Source organism: Haliaeetus leucocephalus, unplaced genomic scaffold (genome assembly GCF_000737465.1).
Source record: "Haliaeetus leucocephalus isolate CR32 unplaced genomic scaffold, Haliaeetus_leucocephalus-4.0 Scaffold262, whole genome shotgun sequence".
Classification (NCBI taxonomy): domain Eukaryota; kingdom Metazoa; phylum Chordata; class Aves; order Accipitriformes; family Accipitridae; genus Haliaeetus; species Haliaeetus leucocephalus.
Window position 1 is genome coordinate 6,048,116 of NW_010972698.1, and position 17,063 is coordinate 6,065,178.

A 17,063-nucleotide genomic window follows, 5' to 3' on the forward strand; every position below is an offset into this window, starting at 1 on the left:
CCTTTCACCCTTCTTTGTCCCCCCCCGCGGGTTAACACCGGAGGAGACAAGCGCCGCTCACAGTGGTGCCACGGTCCTGGCCTCCCCGACCCAGGGCGGCCATCGGCCCCGCGGCCGTCGGGCACTTCATCATGTCACGTCCCTGCCGAGCGGGGAGCCGCATGGGCGAGTGTAGGCTGGGAAATGACAGCTCTCTTTGTGAGCTGTGATGCCACGAGGATGTTACAGCCCACGAAAAAGGAAAACAAAAAGGGGCAAAGGAAAAAAAAAAAAAAATGGGGGGGGGGGCAAAAAAAGCTGTGCTCGTTCCTCACTCTTCCCTCAGCGCCGTCTCACCGTGTGTGGAGGCTTCAGAGGTGTGAACACATCCTGTTTACATCTGCCACCGAGACAGAGATGGTGAGAGGAGCGCGCAGCTGAGGAGCCGTCGGAGGCAGCGCCGCACGCAGGGAGAGCTGCCCGCCACGGCAGACGGCCCCGGCATGGACGCGCTGCCCATCTACCACGGGGGCATCAGCCGGGAGGCCGGGGAGAAGCTGTTGCTGGCGGCGGGCACCGATGGCAGCTACCTACTGCGGGACAGCGAGAGCATCCCGGGAGTCTACTGCCTCTGCGTGCTGTGAGTGCAGCCGGCCCTGCGCAGCCACCGTTGCGTCTCTCGGGTGCGGGCCTGCTGAGGGCGGCGGGGCTGGTCGGGTGGTAGCCGATTTCCAACATTCGCATCCACAGTACGGGGTGTTCCCACGTAACGGTGACAAAATATGTCCTACTTTTACCATTTGCAGACATGCGTGAGGCTCTTGGCTCCTTCACCGTGACTTAAGGCAGAGGGGGGCGTGAGGGGTGTGGGGTCTTTTGCAGAACGAAGAGGAGCAGGTTTTGCCTTGGAGAGCCCGTGCTTCCTATGGGCATAAAACAAACAAAAAAGCAAGCCTGGAGCATGTAGGAAGGACGAGAGAGGTGCCGTGGAGAAGAGCCAGGCTACTTAACTTGGGATGGTGTGCGCTGCCTCTTTGTGCTGCATGGTCCTCTTGCTTTCTGCCCGCTGTCTTCTGCTTCTCTAATGTGCTTATGGGTGTGCTTAACAACATCCAGAACGTGCCTTTGCTCTGGGACGCTCTTGGTTAGACTGTGTCCCCCCCAAGTTTGTTGGGCTTGGAGTAAACTATCTGTATAGTACATGAAATACTGATGGGTAACAAACTAAGTGATAAAGTTCCACCAAATAGGGTGAAAATGGCAAGATCTGATGGGATGGTCTGTCAGAGAGAGGGCAGAGGGGTTTCCTTGAGAGAGCTGGGGGACTTTATAATCATAGGACCTTGTTTTAATGAGGCAATTTAATCACCCTACTTTTGGCAAAAGCAGAAGTCTCAGAAGTCCTGAGAGAAAATGCTATACAATGAGCTACCATTACATTGAAAGAACGAAGATGTGTCTACCATGGCTAAACAAGACACTTGCGCCTTACTTCAGTAGGAGAAGGAATACAAGAGAAAACCATTTTAGGGCCAGCAAGAAATTAGCTAACAGAGGGCACTTAGGTACCTGGCAAAAGAACAGAAGAGGAAGAAGAGTCCTAAGTCAGGTTTTTCCCAAATGTCTTGAATACATTTCCAACAACATGTAATTAAGCCCTGGGTGAGCATTACTATTCCCCTGCTGTAGAGCAGTAAATGGAGGCATGCAAGAAGGTTATAGGCAATCCAGAAATACACAGCCTTCTTTTCAGGGAAGATCTTTGTGGCAGAAGATGTATTTTTTCTTCTCTCATGAAATCAGAAGGTGAACCAAGATAGGTGCTACTGCTAACAAATACCTTAACAGCTAGCTGAAAAATGGGAAATAAGAAGCATCTTGAGTTAAATGAAAATGGAATAGACATAGCAAGAGGTAAGGAGTGCTGTGATTCCTGTGATGGGAATAGGCTATAGAAGCAGAATCTCTTTTAAATAACCATCAGAGGAAATGGTGATCTATCTCCTTAACACTCAGAAGTCATTCAGTGCAAGCAAAACACTAAGGCATTAGAGAAAGGGTCAGGCAGAATGTTACAATGCTGAATAAAATAGAGAATCCTAAAAGTAGTCCACCATTAGTCTAAATTGGGGTGTAGCTATGTAACAAGGTCTTTCATCTGCACACAATCAGTTGGGATTTTTTGCTATATTAGTGGTAATTTATGTCCTTTGGAAGAAATTTCATGAATGAAATAAAATATACAAAATGAAAATAGGAAGAACAGGAAGGATTGCTAACTATGAAGCTCAGCAATCTTTGGAGGAAAAGAAAAAAGGCTTCAGTAAGAAACAGAACCCTACCTAATTGTTTCTGGAAATTATGGGCCACTCATGTCTTCACGTTATGTTGCATTCAAACATATATATGATAAGCAAAGGGGTAAAAGCAAAAAGTATTACTAGCAAATGTTATGCAGGCTTCTTATAGAATATAGATCCTCAACAAATTTTTTATAAGGGAAATTTTCAATGGCATCTTGGATAAATCCAGACAAAAAATTAAATGAAAAATGTTATGATGAGTATGATCTGGTATAGACAGAAAGGTGGCTGAAAAATGATAAAGCGAAGCTTGGTTCCAATACTTCTTAATATTTCAATTCAGAGCATTATGTAAGAAACAGCAGATACAGTAAACAACATATCACACAATAACTTTGGAGACAGTTATCATAAAGATACCAGAAAATAGTCTCACACTGAAGGTAGCAATGACAGTTTAAAGAAATGTGGGCCATAAACGAGAGAATTGCTTTGACATGCAAAAGTTTACCAAAGCAGAGCACTTTAGTGGAAAGATTGGAGGACCAAGTGGGGAAGGCATGAGAGATGTAGGTATGTATTCAATGGAGGATGCTAAGCCTGGCTTTGGCAAAATAAACCAATGGACCAAAGCCCCCCCAAATTCCAGTCTGAACATCATGCACAGAGACAAAACAGGTCACAAGCATGTATGTGCATGAGAGCTTTGGTAAAAACTGAGGGAAACATGCAGCTGCTCTATTCACTGTTTAAGAAGAAGAAAAAAAAAAAAGAAAGAGTAAGTACTTCTCTGCATTTTAATACTTCCTTCTAAATAAATAATGGAAATTATTAGGAATAACAAAGTTATTTGGAAATTTATATTTTGGTTCAGAATCTGTGCTGAATATCACTCTAGGAATACCTAGATATATCTAGATTAGGCAAAACATGTATTTACTGGAAGTACTGAAGTGATCTTTGAAACATGAGAAACAAAGCTGGTCAGCCGTTAGATATATTGCAATAAGTATCAGAGTTAAACAAAAAATTTTACATCTTTCCAATGACAGTTTCTAACTGAAGTGAAACTGTTTCATACAGCCAGTGATGCTTCTATTGCTCTTAGAGAAGAAAAAGAGAAAAATAGTTCAGTTTTTCAAAATCGAAACATGTTCAGTCTGTCTTCTTTCCCCTCTCCCTGCACTTCCCTGGAGAAATAAAACAAAACAAACCTAAAAACCCCAGCTCCCCAGATCCATGCCGCCTTAGGGTTTTGGGGTTTTTTGTTGTTTTTTTGTTTGTTTTTTTTTACCATGAGGGAAGAAGGGAGTTGTCAAAATTAAAAGGCACAGTTCTGATGAAGAGAAAAGAAATGTTTATCAAAAAAGTCATTAAACAAATATTTGGATGACAATACTGTCATCAGCTTGAGCTCACATAGGTGGCCGCTCTACACTTCCAGCTCCAGGTACAGTAATTGGTAAGTCCTGCGATTGCCTCTGCATTGCTTAGGCTCAAACAATGCCTCCTTTTTCCAAGAAACTGCATAAATTTGTAATGCCACCACCACCACTCCTTCCCCCCGGTACCCCCCAAAAACCCTAACATATTTTGGCAGTGTGTGAACCTCTTAAAGCACGTAATAAGGGCAGCAGTGTCCACGGTCAGGCTCATATGCCTTTTGCTTTTCTAATTAAAAAGTGGAGCCCTGACCTTTAAAAAGGAGAAGAGTCAAAGACTTCATGAATCCCTTGTGACTGACACTGATTTTACAGGGCAAGCATAAAAGAGACAGGTAGTAGCATAAAACCTGACCTACAGAAATGGGTAACTGCGGCAGGCAGGGCCCTGTTGTTGAAGCATTTGGCTAGAAAACTCTGCTTTCTCTCTTCTTTTTTTCTCCTGAAGTATTGCTTTATCTTCCTTGAATGCTGCTTTCCCCTGTTCGAAGTTATGGTGTGCAGACGGCATGCCTGCAAGCCTTCAAAGAGAATGGTTTTTGGTGTGGCTGTGGCAAAGCACAAAGAACCCACTTTCATAAATATTTTAAGACCACAATTAAACTATGCATGGAAGACTAGAAAGGTTTTGATTTGCAACAGTGTCCCCCGGGACCTTTACAAACAGAGGTGCTGCCTGCAGATTTTGGCAAAGTTTTTTAATACCAGATGCTCTCAAGATCTTAATTGTATGAATACCATTATTAAATTGATAATATATACTTTAAGGATGTTGTTCATCATGTTTTGAATGTGTCGACAGAGTAGCACAATCTTTTCCTGGAAATTTTTTTGTGTTGCATTGAAAAGCAGGAAGATTTTTGCTGTTCCTGAAAACTGGGCTAGAAGAAATGCATATGCTTTAAAGAATGTACACGTTTTACCTGTAGACATGTTAGACACTACATGCAGTACAACAGGGTTTTAGTAACAAAACCTGATTGTTCCAGGGAGCTTTCTTTACTGGTCTGGTTTTCTCTTTGCTCAATACCCCATTTGACATTTTTATCACCCTCAGAAATCCTCTGTGCACACCGCTCCTAATGAAGTCAATGGGGGACACAGGACACAATAACGGTGGCTAGTTTGAGAAGCAGCCTCTTAAACTGTGCCTGAGAAATGCATAAATAAACTGCCTGAGAGTGCCAAAAGCACCGCTTTCCTTTACAGATATATGAGCACACATGCAGAAACAAGCAGCTCATGCCTGAATTGGCAAAGAAAGCATTTATAGTTTGGGTCTTAAAATTCATATACTTGAAAATACTTGGAATGTTAGTAGTTGTTTCAGAGCTTTAAGTAAGCTAAACATGACACACTTGTCAAACTGTGTGTTCAGATTATTTGTTTGAAACCAGCCATTCATGTACTGTGCTGCATTCAATTTGAGGAGAATAATCAAAAGCTGGAATAGAAAGCTGTTTAGAGCTCTTGAAGCAACAGTAATGGCAACAGGGATAGGCTGCAGTCCTATCAGATTTTACGTGTGCTATTTTTTCTGTCACTGTAACCACAGTGCACAAGTTCAGGCAACGTGCTGAAACTTTCTGATGCAGCAGATGTATCAGCTGTACAGCATGAAGGTGTAATACAAGATCACAAGCCGGTTTCAGCTTAGCGTTTCTTTTGTTTCCCATGTAATATTTTTGATAGAAATGGCAGAATAATTGCATTTATTATAACATCACACATAATAATCATTATCATTTAAAAAGTAATTTGGAACAAAAGCTTCTCTCTGAGGAGGAGCCCCTCAATTCAAGGTTGCTGTTGTAAATATCACGCACTGTTTTCAGCTTTGAAAAAATAATTCTACAGCACAACGGTAAATTCTACTGAGGTGAGTATTTCAGCTCCCTGCTAATCAGAGTGAGCTTTGTCTTTGCTGAGAATAACTTGGCTAATGGCCTTCAGATATTCCAATTGCTTTTCTTGGAAAGATTTTAGAAAGGTAGACAGCCTGAGCAGTGGGTAACCACTATGCTAACAAATCTGTAAATGTCAGAATGGGTACAATCCTTAGGTAACAGAACCTAGATTAGCTCTACCCTGGTTTTGTAGGCTTGAGTTTTGATGATTTAGTTGAATCAGTGATTTCAGGTTCAGGGATTTTATAGTCAGACAGTACCTACCTTGCTCTGATGGAAACAGGAAATCTGAAAATGAGCTACACTGAATTACTCCCAAATAAACCAAGAAATGTTTCATAGAAATATGAAACAGTAACATTCACAGGGCTATTGACAGTGTTTTATCTATTGCAGTTCTTGTGAGTTTTGCTTAAAGTGATGAAAGGAATTTCACCAGATATAACCTTATTTCATGAGTTTTTGCCTTTGTGAGGTACTATTCTGGAGGACATAGTAATTCATGTAGCTTAGTTACTGGCCCACCATAAAGTAATTTCCTTCTATTTAGCATCTCAGATTTGAATAACTTCTCATTTTATTTCCAAATTTGAAGAAATTCCTCTTTGAGGCATTGCTTTTGGCTGGCATCACTTCGTACCAGACCAACATAAAACCTGCTCAGAAAGGCTACACACTTGCTCTGTAGGTAAACGAGCAACATTTCTACTGATGGTTAGGAGTGTTCCAAGTGGTGAAGATACTGACAATCTTCCACAGCAATCTGTGCATAAATTCAGAGACATTTCACAAGATTTGACTTGCTCTTTCAAGCTTCTGTTAAGTTCAGAAAGGAAAATCAAGATGAGGCATTTGCTTTATAATGCTCCAGCACTATGGCAAGCTGATACTAGTTACTGATTCAGTATCATTGATAAATTTTTGCTGCAGGAAGTGTTGGTAGGGGAATCAGTGACAGAAGTGTAAACCCGAGTGGGGATGTGTAGAGTGCTGCTGTGAGTTAAGCTACAGGAACTCCGTTGGGCTTTTCAGATGTTGTAAACACTGATTTAAACTATTTTACTCACTCTTGCTGACATAGAGCTTGTATCTCGCACATCATCTCAATGTGAACGCTATTTCTTCAGCTTGGGTTAGCTGATGGGTGGTAATTGCTAAGTTGCTGTACCTTTATTGTACGTCTGAGACCTAAATAAGGCAGGAACCAGGCTGCTTGTCAACCAGAAAATGCAAATTCCAGGACAGAATGATGACCTGTAAGCTTAAATAGGATTTTTCTCCTACATTAAATAACAAGACTTCTGGCCTTTCCATGATTAATAAACCAAGCAGAAATATAACAATTAAAAAGGAAAAAGAAAGAAGAAGAAAGAAGTTTAAGTGGATGACTGAATTGACTGTTTCATCATTTTGGCAGCTGTCACTTCTGTTGCATGGGGGAGGCCATGCAGCTCAGGGGTACCCTGGGCAGGGGAGACCTTGATGAACACACATGTGGCACATGCAGGCTCCCAGGCACTGCTGTGGTTTCCCCTGAGCTCACGAGTTTTGGCTCTGCAGTAGCCATCTCCCACCTCTGCAGCCACTGTGGTGCCCGTGCCATTGGCCACGTTCCCGGTCCAGGGTTGCCCACTGGGATGCTGCCTGAAGTTAGTCCCTCTGATCGGGTGTTCGGGAGCTGATCCACAACCTGCATCAAACACCTCCGGATAAAGCAGAAGCGGCTGCAGCCTGACCTCTCATGCTCATTAAGATATCTGCTGCGTGCCATTGACCCCCCACTACTGAGTCCCCCATGGGCTCTCCTGTAGTACTCATCCCCATAGCATCAGTAGTACTCATCTCCATAGCGTTAAGTAAGCGGTGTCTAAGCATTATCTCAGTTTGTGAGCTGAAGAGTTTGTTAACTCTGTTTCACACGAGAGAAACGGTGTCACAGGAGGCTCAGGTCTGCAGTACCCTTTAGCTTTGGCTTCCCAATGTGAGGGGCATAGGAATGGATTTTGAGACTACACAGTGTTATTCTGTACAGCCTGGTGACTTTGCTTGCATTGCCGAGGGCTGTTTCCTTGTTTCATATGTCTTCTGCTTCCAAATCACCCATCTTCTATTCCTGGCTTTTTCACCCCTCCAGCATTTTGTGCTGCTCCCACTTCAAGCCCCCTCATGCTCCACCTCCATATATCCCCTTCCTTACTCATATTGTCTTACTGTCTCGCAGGGGTTCAATTTTCATTGCTGTTTCCTTGCCCAGCTTACAAAGACATGGGTCCCCTTTTCCTTCTGTCCACATCTACCCCACCCAGTCCCAATCATCCTATCCAAGATGCCCAATCTAAATTACCTTCTGGTTTTTTTTCCCCACTAATCCAGGCCAAGCAACACACACGTATTGTTTGTGGCTTGACATTGTGGACGCTGCTTAGCTGAGTGCCCGTGGTACAGCCAGCCCAGGCGCAGTGCAGCTACAGCTGCTAACAACCTTTAGACAGCACCTTTCTTGCAGCCTAGACAGCCACCACTGCTTTCTCTTGGAGATACATACCTTCCTTCAAACAAATTTTATGTCTTACTCTAAAAACAGGGCAACCCCCCCCAACAGTTAGGAGGTTTTTTTGTTTTACAATGTGGCAGAAGCATTGTTTTGCCTAACATGTCCCCTTTTCTGGAACTTCTGCATTCTCCATCCCTAAATAAGGTTGAGGCAAACACCTAACAAATAAAAATTTCAGTCTGAAAGGCTGAAATGTGGCGAAGTTATAAGAAACTGAGTATGGATAGTATATGATGCTCAGGACCACTGTCTGGTTCTTAAACAATATTGTAAAGCCAAATTCCAAGGTAAGGTCAGGATGCAGATATGCCAGGTAAGAAGAGCTGATTGATATAGTGCAAAGACATCAGAAGAGAAAGCTATGTAAAGAGGAAGAAATTGATGTCATCTATTGCTGACATGGCTTTTCCCCTGTCTCTCTGTCTTTCTCCCTTTGTATTTGTTCCATTCTGGACTCAGAAATGAATACAAATTAGTTTAATAAAATTTCCCAACTGAGATAAAAAAACATTTGGAAATGATTTTAAAATATACCATGCAGCTGAAATGTCATGGTTAATTTTAATCTGCAGCATGCGGCTAATATCCTCTGGCTATTTCAGTGGTGCAGAAGATTGTAATTATTCACCTGTTAAAGTAAGTGTGGCTTTAACAAGTCTGATCACAGTTGAAAAGAAGGGAGTGGAGAGGACAGGTAGACAGATGCTGTCTCAGTATGTCATCTGTGAATGATGCCTTTGTAGCTCTTTGGGAGGAATTATCGAGCTGCAAAGAAAAAAGCCTATAATATAAAGTGGACTGTTTCCTGTAATAGCAACTTTTTCTAGATTTTCCTTTGACAAAGTTTTCCCAGCGATGGTATTAGAACAGAGACAGTGCTGGTGCAGTTCCCAGCTGGTATAACACATCCTTTGTTATGGAGATGAAAAAATAAGTGAGACAACATAAAAATATCGTCAGTGGTGACCAAACCACTTTTTTGTAAGCGCTATCTAATATTGTCCTTACAGCAATGGTTGTTTTCTACTTTCCCTCATCATCATTTTGGCATTTTTTGCTTTTGATCAAAAATTGATAGGGTCTCATTCATCAGGCTGTTAATTCATGATTGCTCCCGTTCCCTTGAGCTTTACTGGCATGAAAGAGGAGCTTTGCAATTGTGAGTGAGACTTGTGGCCGTCCTTGGGCCAGACGAAGGGATGGCAGAGCCCTTCGTTGGGTCTTTGCCTGGATGTCAAGAGCTGGTCCTCCTCCAAGATATGCTGGTACACCAGTGTCACTGTAAGAGTGCTCTCTGAAATCCTTCTCTCAGTGACATGTGTCCATCTCCTGTTGATTTTGTCCAGCAGAGAGAGGAGTTCAGGTCACTGAGAGGTGGACTTGGCTTGCATCTCACCAGGTAATAGCTGCAAAGCACGAGTTGTGTGAGAGGCCCCAAGCGACTAGCACCATGCCCAGGCCATATGGTGTTTAGGTTTTGCCTTTAGCTACATGGCCACACCACATATAGGAACAGTGTGTCACACTAGGAGATTTCTTCCACCGTGAATTGAGTAAAATGTAGAAAAGTGAGCTGTCCCCTCGTGGCGGCTGGGGAATTTCTCATCTCCTGAGACCTAAGCTCCAGTAAATGCACTTTTCCACCTGGTTTTGCTCAGTGTTATGTGTTTTGCTCTTTGGAAGGAAATGTTCTATACAATCTCAATTTTAATTATTGTATTTAATTTTTCTTTTAAGAAAAACACCCTGATCTTCCTTCAGTCAACACTGATCTCAGTTAATGTTGGGTAGTTTGAATCATAAAAACCTTTCTCACGGGAGGCTGTGCCCATGTAGCAGTAAAGAGAACTTGGCTCATCAAAATCATGTCACTCACACATGGAAGGTAAAAAGCACTTTGAAGTGGTAATGAAGTAAGTTCCTGCTGCTTAACAGAAAGTTTTGATAAGATCATATTCGTTGGGAGAGTACTTATCAGAAGAACTGTAATTCATTTTGTAGAAACAAAGATCCCAATGGAGAGTAGTTAGATGGGAAGCTCTAGCTGCTCACCTTCTTAACAAAATGCATCCTCCTTCCTTTGTGCATATCCTTTGAAGAAGCAGGTGTGGTGGTCCTGAGCCATCTTCCTTCCATCTACATAGTGGCTGTGTTTACTGATGGCTTCAGAGCCAACAGCAGATTGATAATGTGTTTTTCAGCTTAAGCACAGTGAACCCTTTCAGTCTTTCCTCCTCTGGGAAAAAAATGTATGTTTGCCAGGGGAATGGAGAGCTCTCACTTGTCCCTTGGAAGACTGTGATAGCAATGTCATACTCCTCTCATTCTCCACTCTGTGCTCAAAGGGTCCATGTTCCCAAATTATTGGTCCTTTTTCCTGTATCTCATAGATTTTTAACGGAGCTGTCCTTTGTGCTTTCTCTGGGCTCAGTTGAAATATTTTACAGCAGAATTTTTTGAAAAATGCAGGATAGGTGTCTATCTTATGCCTCACCCTGCTTTGGCCCTGAATATTACTTTATCTGACCTCTATTTTTCAATTTGTCCAGCTTAGTAAACCCTTCTGGCAGAGTTCTGAAAGCCATCAGACATTTGAGAGTCAGGGCAGCACCCCAGCCCCTCAACCACTTCAAGTCATGCAATCTCTTAGGTAGAGAAAATGATGAAAGAAACAACAGATGGTAGCTTTCCAGACAACTGAGCCGTTTGTGGAATAATCAGATTTTAAAGAGAGTGAAGCAGTCGGAGTGATTTGGGACAACCAAGAACAAACATGAGTAATATGCACAGTGTATTACTAAAAACAGGAGGCAAGAGAGTGAGTTTTAGATTTTTACATACTGATTCTGTTGGTTTTGAGGCTAGAAAAAAAAACACTGTGGAGATAGTCAAATACCCACTTCAAAGAGAGGGGACAAAATGCCAGGACCTCTCCGGTGTTTCCCAGTACACTATGGCTTGTAAAATCCTAGTTTCAGTAACCATATATTGGCTGGTGTGCTACATACGTAGGCACGGGAAAGCCCCTCGTGATTTCTAAAAAGAAGAGATTAATGTGAACATCAGCTACTCATGAAAAGTTGACAGGCACAGCTCTCAGAGGTTTTTAAGAAAGCACATGGTTGTCTAAGGGCCCTAATGGGAGACACTGGATTCCCTGAACGTGAACATTTCTAGTAGCTTAGAGGGACGTGCTTTTAAGCAACTGGGCATAAACTGTGGCCTCAAACACCAGTGACCGCGGTGCAATGGCATGGACAGGAGAACAGTGTTGTCCTTCCACGTCCTTCCCTCCTCCCACAGCCGCAGCAGGTTGCTCACACCTCTTCCCAAGGGTCCTTTCTGGGCTGTCCAAATCCCTGACGGACTGCAGAAGTCGAGCTTGCTGGGGGAAGGAGTGGGCTAGCAGCGGCTGTATCTTCCTTAGGTTTCCAAGAAGTGAGCATGGCCGGCTATTTTTCATGTCCGTCTGGTGCCAGATGGAAAGTCGTGTCTCTGGGAAAAAAGCTCCCTCGGTTAACACGAAGAGGTGGCCGAAGTTGTGGTGGGATCGTGGGGCTGCATCAGGCATATTCCCAAACACGAGGAGGAGGGCAGCGTCTCAGCTGCTGTGCAGGGAGTTTGTCCCCGCAGCCGCCCCGACGGGAGGGAACGGCTTTGTGTCTCCCGCCTCCGTATTTAATCACAGTGGGAGTCAAGCGGCGGGGGGAGAGCTCACAAATCACGACAGGCATTTTTGCTCCCACTTCGTGGGTTTGTAGCAGTGTGACAACTGTTAACAACTTCCTGCTTGGGTAAATTATATCAGACACCGCTTTGCAAAGGTTGCTGTAATGACATTTTAACAAGAATTTATCCAGGAGCCATGACACGGAGCGTAAGTAATTGCAATCATACGGTATCTGTGTCATTGATGGTTTCTGCTATTTTGTAATAACTACTATAATACCATGTATAATTGGAAAGAAATATAGTATTTTTCTGCTTTCTTAAGAACAAGAATTGGTGCTGAAATAGGGAATGGTCCCTAAAATCCTGCTGTGTATTCCTGTAAATCTATGCAGTATGAAATAATACAATCTTTCTTACCTGATACTGTCTAAACTGATATTGCACCCACGAAACTACTATCGTCTCTGCTCCTGAGGTAAATTTTTGGGTATCGGTACCATCTAAATCATTCATTGTGTTGGATTTGGAAGAGAAGCAAGACTGACTCTGGACACAAGTATGTCTTGTGTTACTAGTGTATGACTCCTTATTCTCAAAAGACTCAAGTTAGATTTAAAAAGAAGGAAGATTCCACACTCTCCTAAGTCTCCATTATCAGCATTTGAGAATTCAAAATATACAGGCAAGGCGAAGAGCAATTTACCTCGCTTTTGTGGGTCTAGTGTATATTTCCAAATAAATTACACTCATGCTATTGCTTCTGGGAACATCTGCATTTAAATCAATCACAATACAGTAATGCTATCTGCCAATAATATACCTTCTCTTTTTCCAGGGAAAGCATGTCTGGTGTGTGTCAGTTAAAGGAGGTTACTGAAAAAAAAAAAATAAAAAATGCTAAGGCAGGAATGAAAGCAACATCACTTAACCTAGAAACTGAATATTGCTCAACTAGACCTGAGTCAGACCAATCCTTCTCATCCAAAAAGAACCCAGTAGGCTGAACACTGCTTCTGATCTGCATCTCAGTTTTTTTATCCACCTCGAGCCTTTATAGGTGAATTTATTTTTGAGGAAAGGTTAGCAGATGAACTGACTTCCATGTAACAGAGTGTACCTCTTGTGAAACCTGACAGTAGAAGTGAGTAATAAATACCTGTTGATTTTTTTTTTTTCCCACAGGCATCAGGGTTACATTTATACCTACAGAGTGTCCAAGACAGAAACTGGGTCCTGGAGTGCTGAGGTGTGTAATTCTTTCTCTTCTGTAAATTTCTACATCCTGTTTGATGTTAGTATTGATTTAATGAAATATATTCAAATTATTCATGTTTCTGCATAGTCTGACTTTCATTGAAGGTAATCGATCTTGAGTGCGTCCATCACTAAGATGTCTCTGTGCCACTTCTGACAGTCTTAAAATCATAAATTAATTCCCTGTTACAGTTCAGCTGTTGCATAATGCAATAATGCATTATTTTGCATCATTTTAAATGGCAAAAATATTGTGTTTCTACAATTTGACAAGCACAATCAGTTCCCTTCTATCCCACGTACCATTAATCTCAGAATATTTAAGGAAATTATTTTCAATCATCTACAGTGTTTTAAAGTTAATTTCTCTCCAGATTAATTCATCATTGGTGTAAAACATATATACGGTAGCCAAAGCTTGATGCAAAATATATTTTCACCCATCTGATAGGAAATTCAAGTGTGTAACAACACCATTTGCAATACAGACAACCATTTGGGTTGATGGAATTGGGATGCTAACCTGTATTTCTTTTATGAAGGTCTTGTTCTTTGGATGTACTCTGTGTATTAATTCATAATTAGCTTTCTGTTTGCACATTAATGAACACCAATTACAAGCATTAAATAATTTCTAGACAGGCATAATTCCTTGGCCGTTATTATAATAGAAGTGGTTGCAGTTCTCTGGAAGACAAGGCTGATTCCTGGGGTTACTCAGAAGCAGATCGGGGAGTAAAAGTGACTCACATTACTGTGGAGTAAATAATTATCCATGTCATCCTTGGGAATGGTACCCAGGAAGAATTCACTCATTCGTTCCTGTAAGGCATCGGGAGCACCCTGTAGATTTGCACTGCCCAGGCAGGAGGGTTTTTGAGACGTGGTGGGGCTGGTAGTGCAGCCGGCGTGCCAGGGCGAGCACTGGTGTCTCACGAAGGATGCCGGGACCCCCAGGGACCTCCACCCGCGGAGGATAATTCCCTGAGCGAGGCTGCAAGCCTGCTTTGGCCCCAGGTAATGTCAGCGCCTGCAGTGAGGTTTTTCTGGTGTTATATAGGCCTGCTACAACTCCTCCCCTGTGACCTCCACTGACTTCCTACGCATGGGTCTTGGGCTTTCCCTTGCTGTATTTTAGGCAAACCTTATCTGTGTTTCACAGCATGGGTGTCCTGAAGGCCCAGGACTCTCAATACATCCTCTGCAGGGAAAGGTGCTAGCTACAGACCCATGATACCAATCCTTCCTTTAAGCAAACAGAAAACTTTAAGTAAAGGTTGCTAAGACCATGCTGGCCTCAGCTGTTCGAAACAGCAGCCTGAATCCAACTTATCCCCACGAAATGTGCCTCCAAGGCCAAAACAGGCTCCAGCTGCAGCTGGTGCTTTCCTGTCTCTGCTTCCTTCCCTGTGGCTGGTTCGTCTCTGAGCAAGCTCGGGTCGCACCCAACTTTCAAGGACGAGGCAGGGAAATTAAACCAATGCTGGTAAAATCCCAGTCAGTGCAAAGGCTCCAGTTGGTGCCAGTGAGGTCAGATTTAGCCCATGACTGCTGGGTGAGCACGGTGTCCTCGGGTGGGACTATGCTGGCAGGACCTGTGCTTGTCCTCCCATGGCTTTGGTGGGGAGGAGTTATTATGAGAATGCCCTGAAGAATTTAACAGAAACATTGGATTTTTGATTAAAAGCAGACACAGTTTCATTTCACAGTGTTTGAAAAGATGCTAATGTAGAAAGATAGAAAATCTCCCACTTTCAATAAATAGGTAACGTTTTGCTGCAGCCTTTGTACAAGAGATAGACAGGAATACTCAATGAACATGTAAGCCAGTATTGAATGCTCAGAAAAAGGCTTGCAAAGAGGCTGTCCATGCCTGAATTTAGTGGTGTAAGGACTCCCCCTCCCCGGTAAGTGCCAGGTAGCTCTCTAGATTGTCTTGATGGTATTTCCAGGCTGGAAGTATCTTACCGATAACTCCAGGCTGGAGGTTAAATCACAGGCTGCAATAAATCAGGGTCAGAAATAACGAAAGACCACTTGGGAATTTGCCTAATAAGTACGGCAGGCTCTGGGTTTCTCTTGTAGTGATTAAGAAATCATCCCTCTTCCAGCCTTATATCACCACACTGCTGGAAACCACTCAATGCAGGGAGGCCACGATGCCCCAAGGGAAGGAGGAGAGGAGTACAGCTCATTGACTCATTTTAAGTTGGCACATCAGAGGGTCCAAATGAAGGGCTGGCTCCTTCCCTGGGGTGTGTGTGCCTGTCTGAGGACAAGGCTTCCGTGCCAGCGCCCTGAGCCCGGCACAGACACTCGGCACCCAGCATCCCCTCTCACCTCTCACCCTTTGTCTTCGCAGACGGCGCCCGGGGTCCACCGGAGGCATTTTCGGAAAGTGCACAACCTCATTGCAGCCTTCCAGAAACCCGACCAAGGCATCATAACACCCCTGCAGCACCCAGTCGTCAACCACGCGAAAGCCAAATACCCCCCAGGTACTGGTGGGGCGGAGGGAGCCTCGGCTGCAGCTGAGCAGAGCCCTCCACAGTGGCAGGGATGGAGGTCTTAGATTTATTTGCATCTTTGACCTGAACTAGCCAGTAGGGTGGCATTGCCAGAAATAGGCCCTAACTTTGCTACGGTGTGATCGAAATGCTGTCACTCAGGTACTCATTAGGGATAGGGCCTGTCAATGTGATGAGAAAATGGATTTTGAATATGTGTTCCTGAGTGCTATACTGGCAGTAGCTACCCTCCCTTCCCAACGCCCTCGCTCTTGCAGGTACGAACCTTCTGATCTGTCCATTTTCTTGCAGCGTTCATCCTTTCATATATCTTTGTGATTATTTTTCTTAGGGAGAAATGAAGGCCATGGCTTCCACCTGCAGCCATCATGAAGACATCTACCCAAGTGTGACATAACCATATCTTCCAATGTCTCCTCTAGTCCATGCTCTAGAACAGAATGATTTATATAATAGTTAATACAACTCCATGAGTTTTCTTGTAACATTTGCAGAAATGTGTATTTGATAGAATTTCTAGCTCAAAATTTTGAAGTTTTAAGTTTCAGAATGGTTTGAATTTAGTTTTTTTCTTTTTTTTCTAAGAGAGGATAAGAAAATATCAACTATAAATAGTGTAATGTCTTTTTTTTCTCTTTGTACTCTCAAGTATGAAATATTTTTCATTTCAAGATTAGTTCCTAATTAATAATCAGTTACTAATTTTACATTACTTAACTTTGGACTCTGCTTTGCTTTGTTCTGGTTGGCATTTATGCACAACTGGGCAAGTCCCCTTTTATAGCCTTCAGAAAATTGCTTACATTAAAGTGCCCTTGCCTTGGGTGTCTGTCATTCACACAGTTCCTAAAGGTATTCCAGAAGTGGCACCATGAGGATCCCCACTAACAAATTTTCCATCACACCAGGCACTCTGCCCTGTAACTCAGCAGAACTGGCCATCACTGCCTGGATGTACAAAATCTGTAGTTTGCACAGCTGATCAAAAGCTTCAGCAGTGCACTGAGTAACTGAGATCAACCAGTGAAGTGGAGAACATGGTTCTTTGCGCTTAGATATTCGCTGTACTTGAAACAAATCCCCCCTGCATACAATTTTAAAAAATAAATTATTTTTGCATGACAGTTTCTCTGCTTTTCTTTACCTATCCATGTATGTTTCCACGCTGCTGCTGGACTCCTGGAGGGGAGGTTTGAAACTACAGGACTTATCAGCTGTGCAGGCTTAGCTTGTGGCTACTGGAGAACTCAAAGTACGTGCTGTTTACACGCGGGGTTTAACGAGCATGACGACACTGTCCTGGCAGACAGTAGGAAACACTTTTGAACAGACTGGATGTCCTGCAGCCCTCTTGTTTCAGGAGATAGTACTGTATCTGCACTGCAGCCAAAGGGTGGTAGACGTGTTCTGGGCTCCCTGTGTGT

At 43.1% G+C, this 17,063-nt stretch overlaps 1 protein-coding gene across 1 annotated transcript; it reads left to right on the forward strand.

Annotated features, from left to right (window-relative positions):
• The first annotated feature begins 482 nt into the window (after positions 1 to 482).
• SH2D1A (SH2 domain containing 1A) lies at positions 483 to 16,011 on the forward strand. Its single transcript, XM_010568984.1, has 4 exons — positions 483 to 619; positions 13,040 to 13,103; positions 15,474 to 15,609; positions 15,971 to 16,011. Exons 1-4 carry the CDS (start codon positions 483 to 485, stop codon positions 16,009 to 16,011), a joined length of 378 nt encoding a protein of 125 aa, XP_010567286.1.
• The last annotated feature ends 1,052 nt before the right edge of the window (positions 16,012 to 17,063 follow it).

Bases quoted from the DNA above. Each gene is read 5' to 3' on its own strand.
- SH2D1A (XM_010568984.1), top strand. From the start codon at position 483: ATGGACGCGCTGCCCATCTACCACGGGGGCATCAGCCGGGAGGCCGGG. The intron at 620-13,039 runs GTGAGTGCAGCC...TTTTTCCCACAG, and splicing joins GTCTACTGCCTCTGCGTGCT to GCATCAGGGTTACATTTATA. The intron at 15,610-15,970 runs GTACTGGTGGGG...TATTTTTCTTAG, and splicing joins GAAAGCCAAATACCCCCCAG to GGAGAAATGAAGGCCATGGC.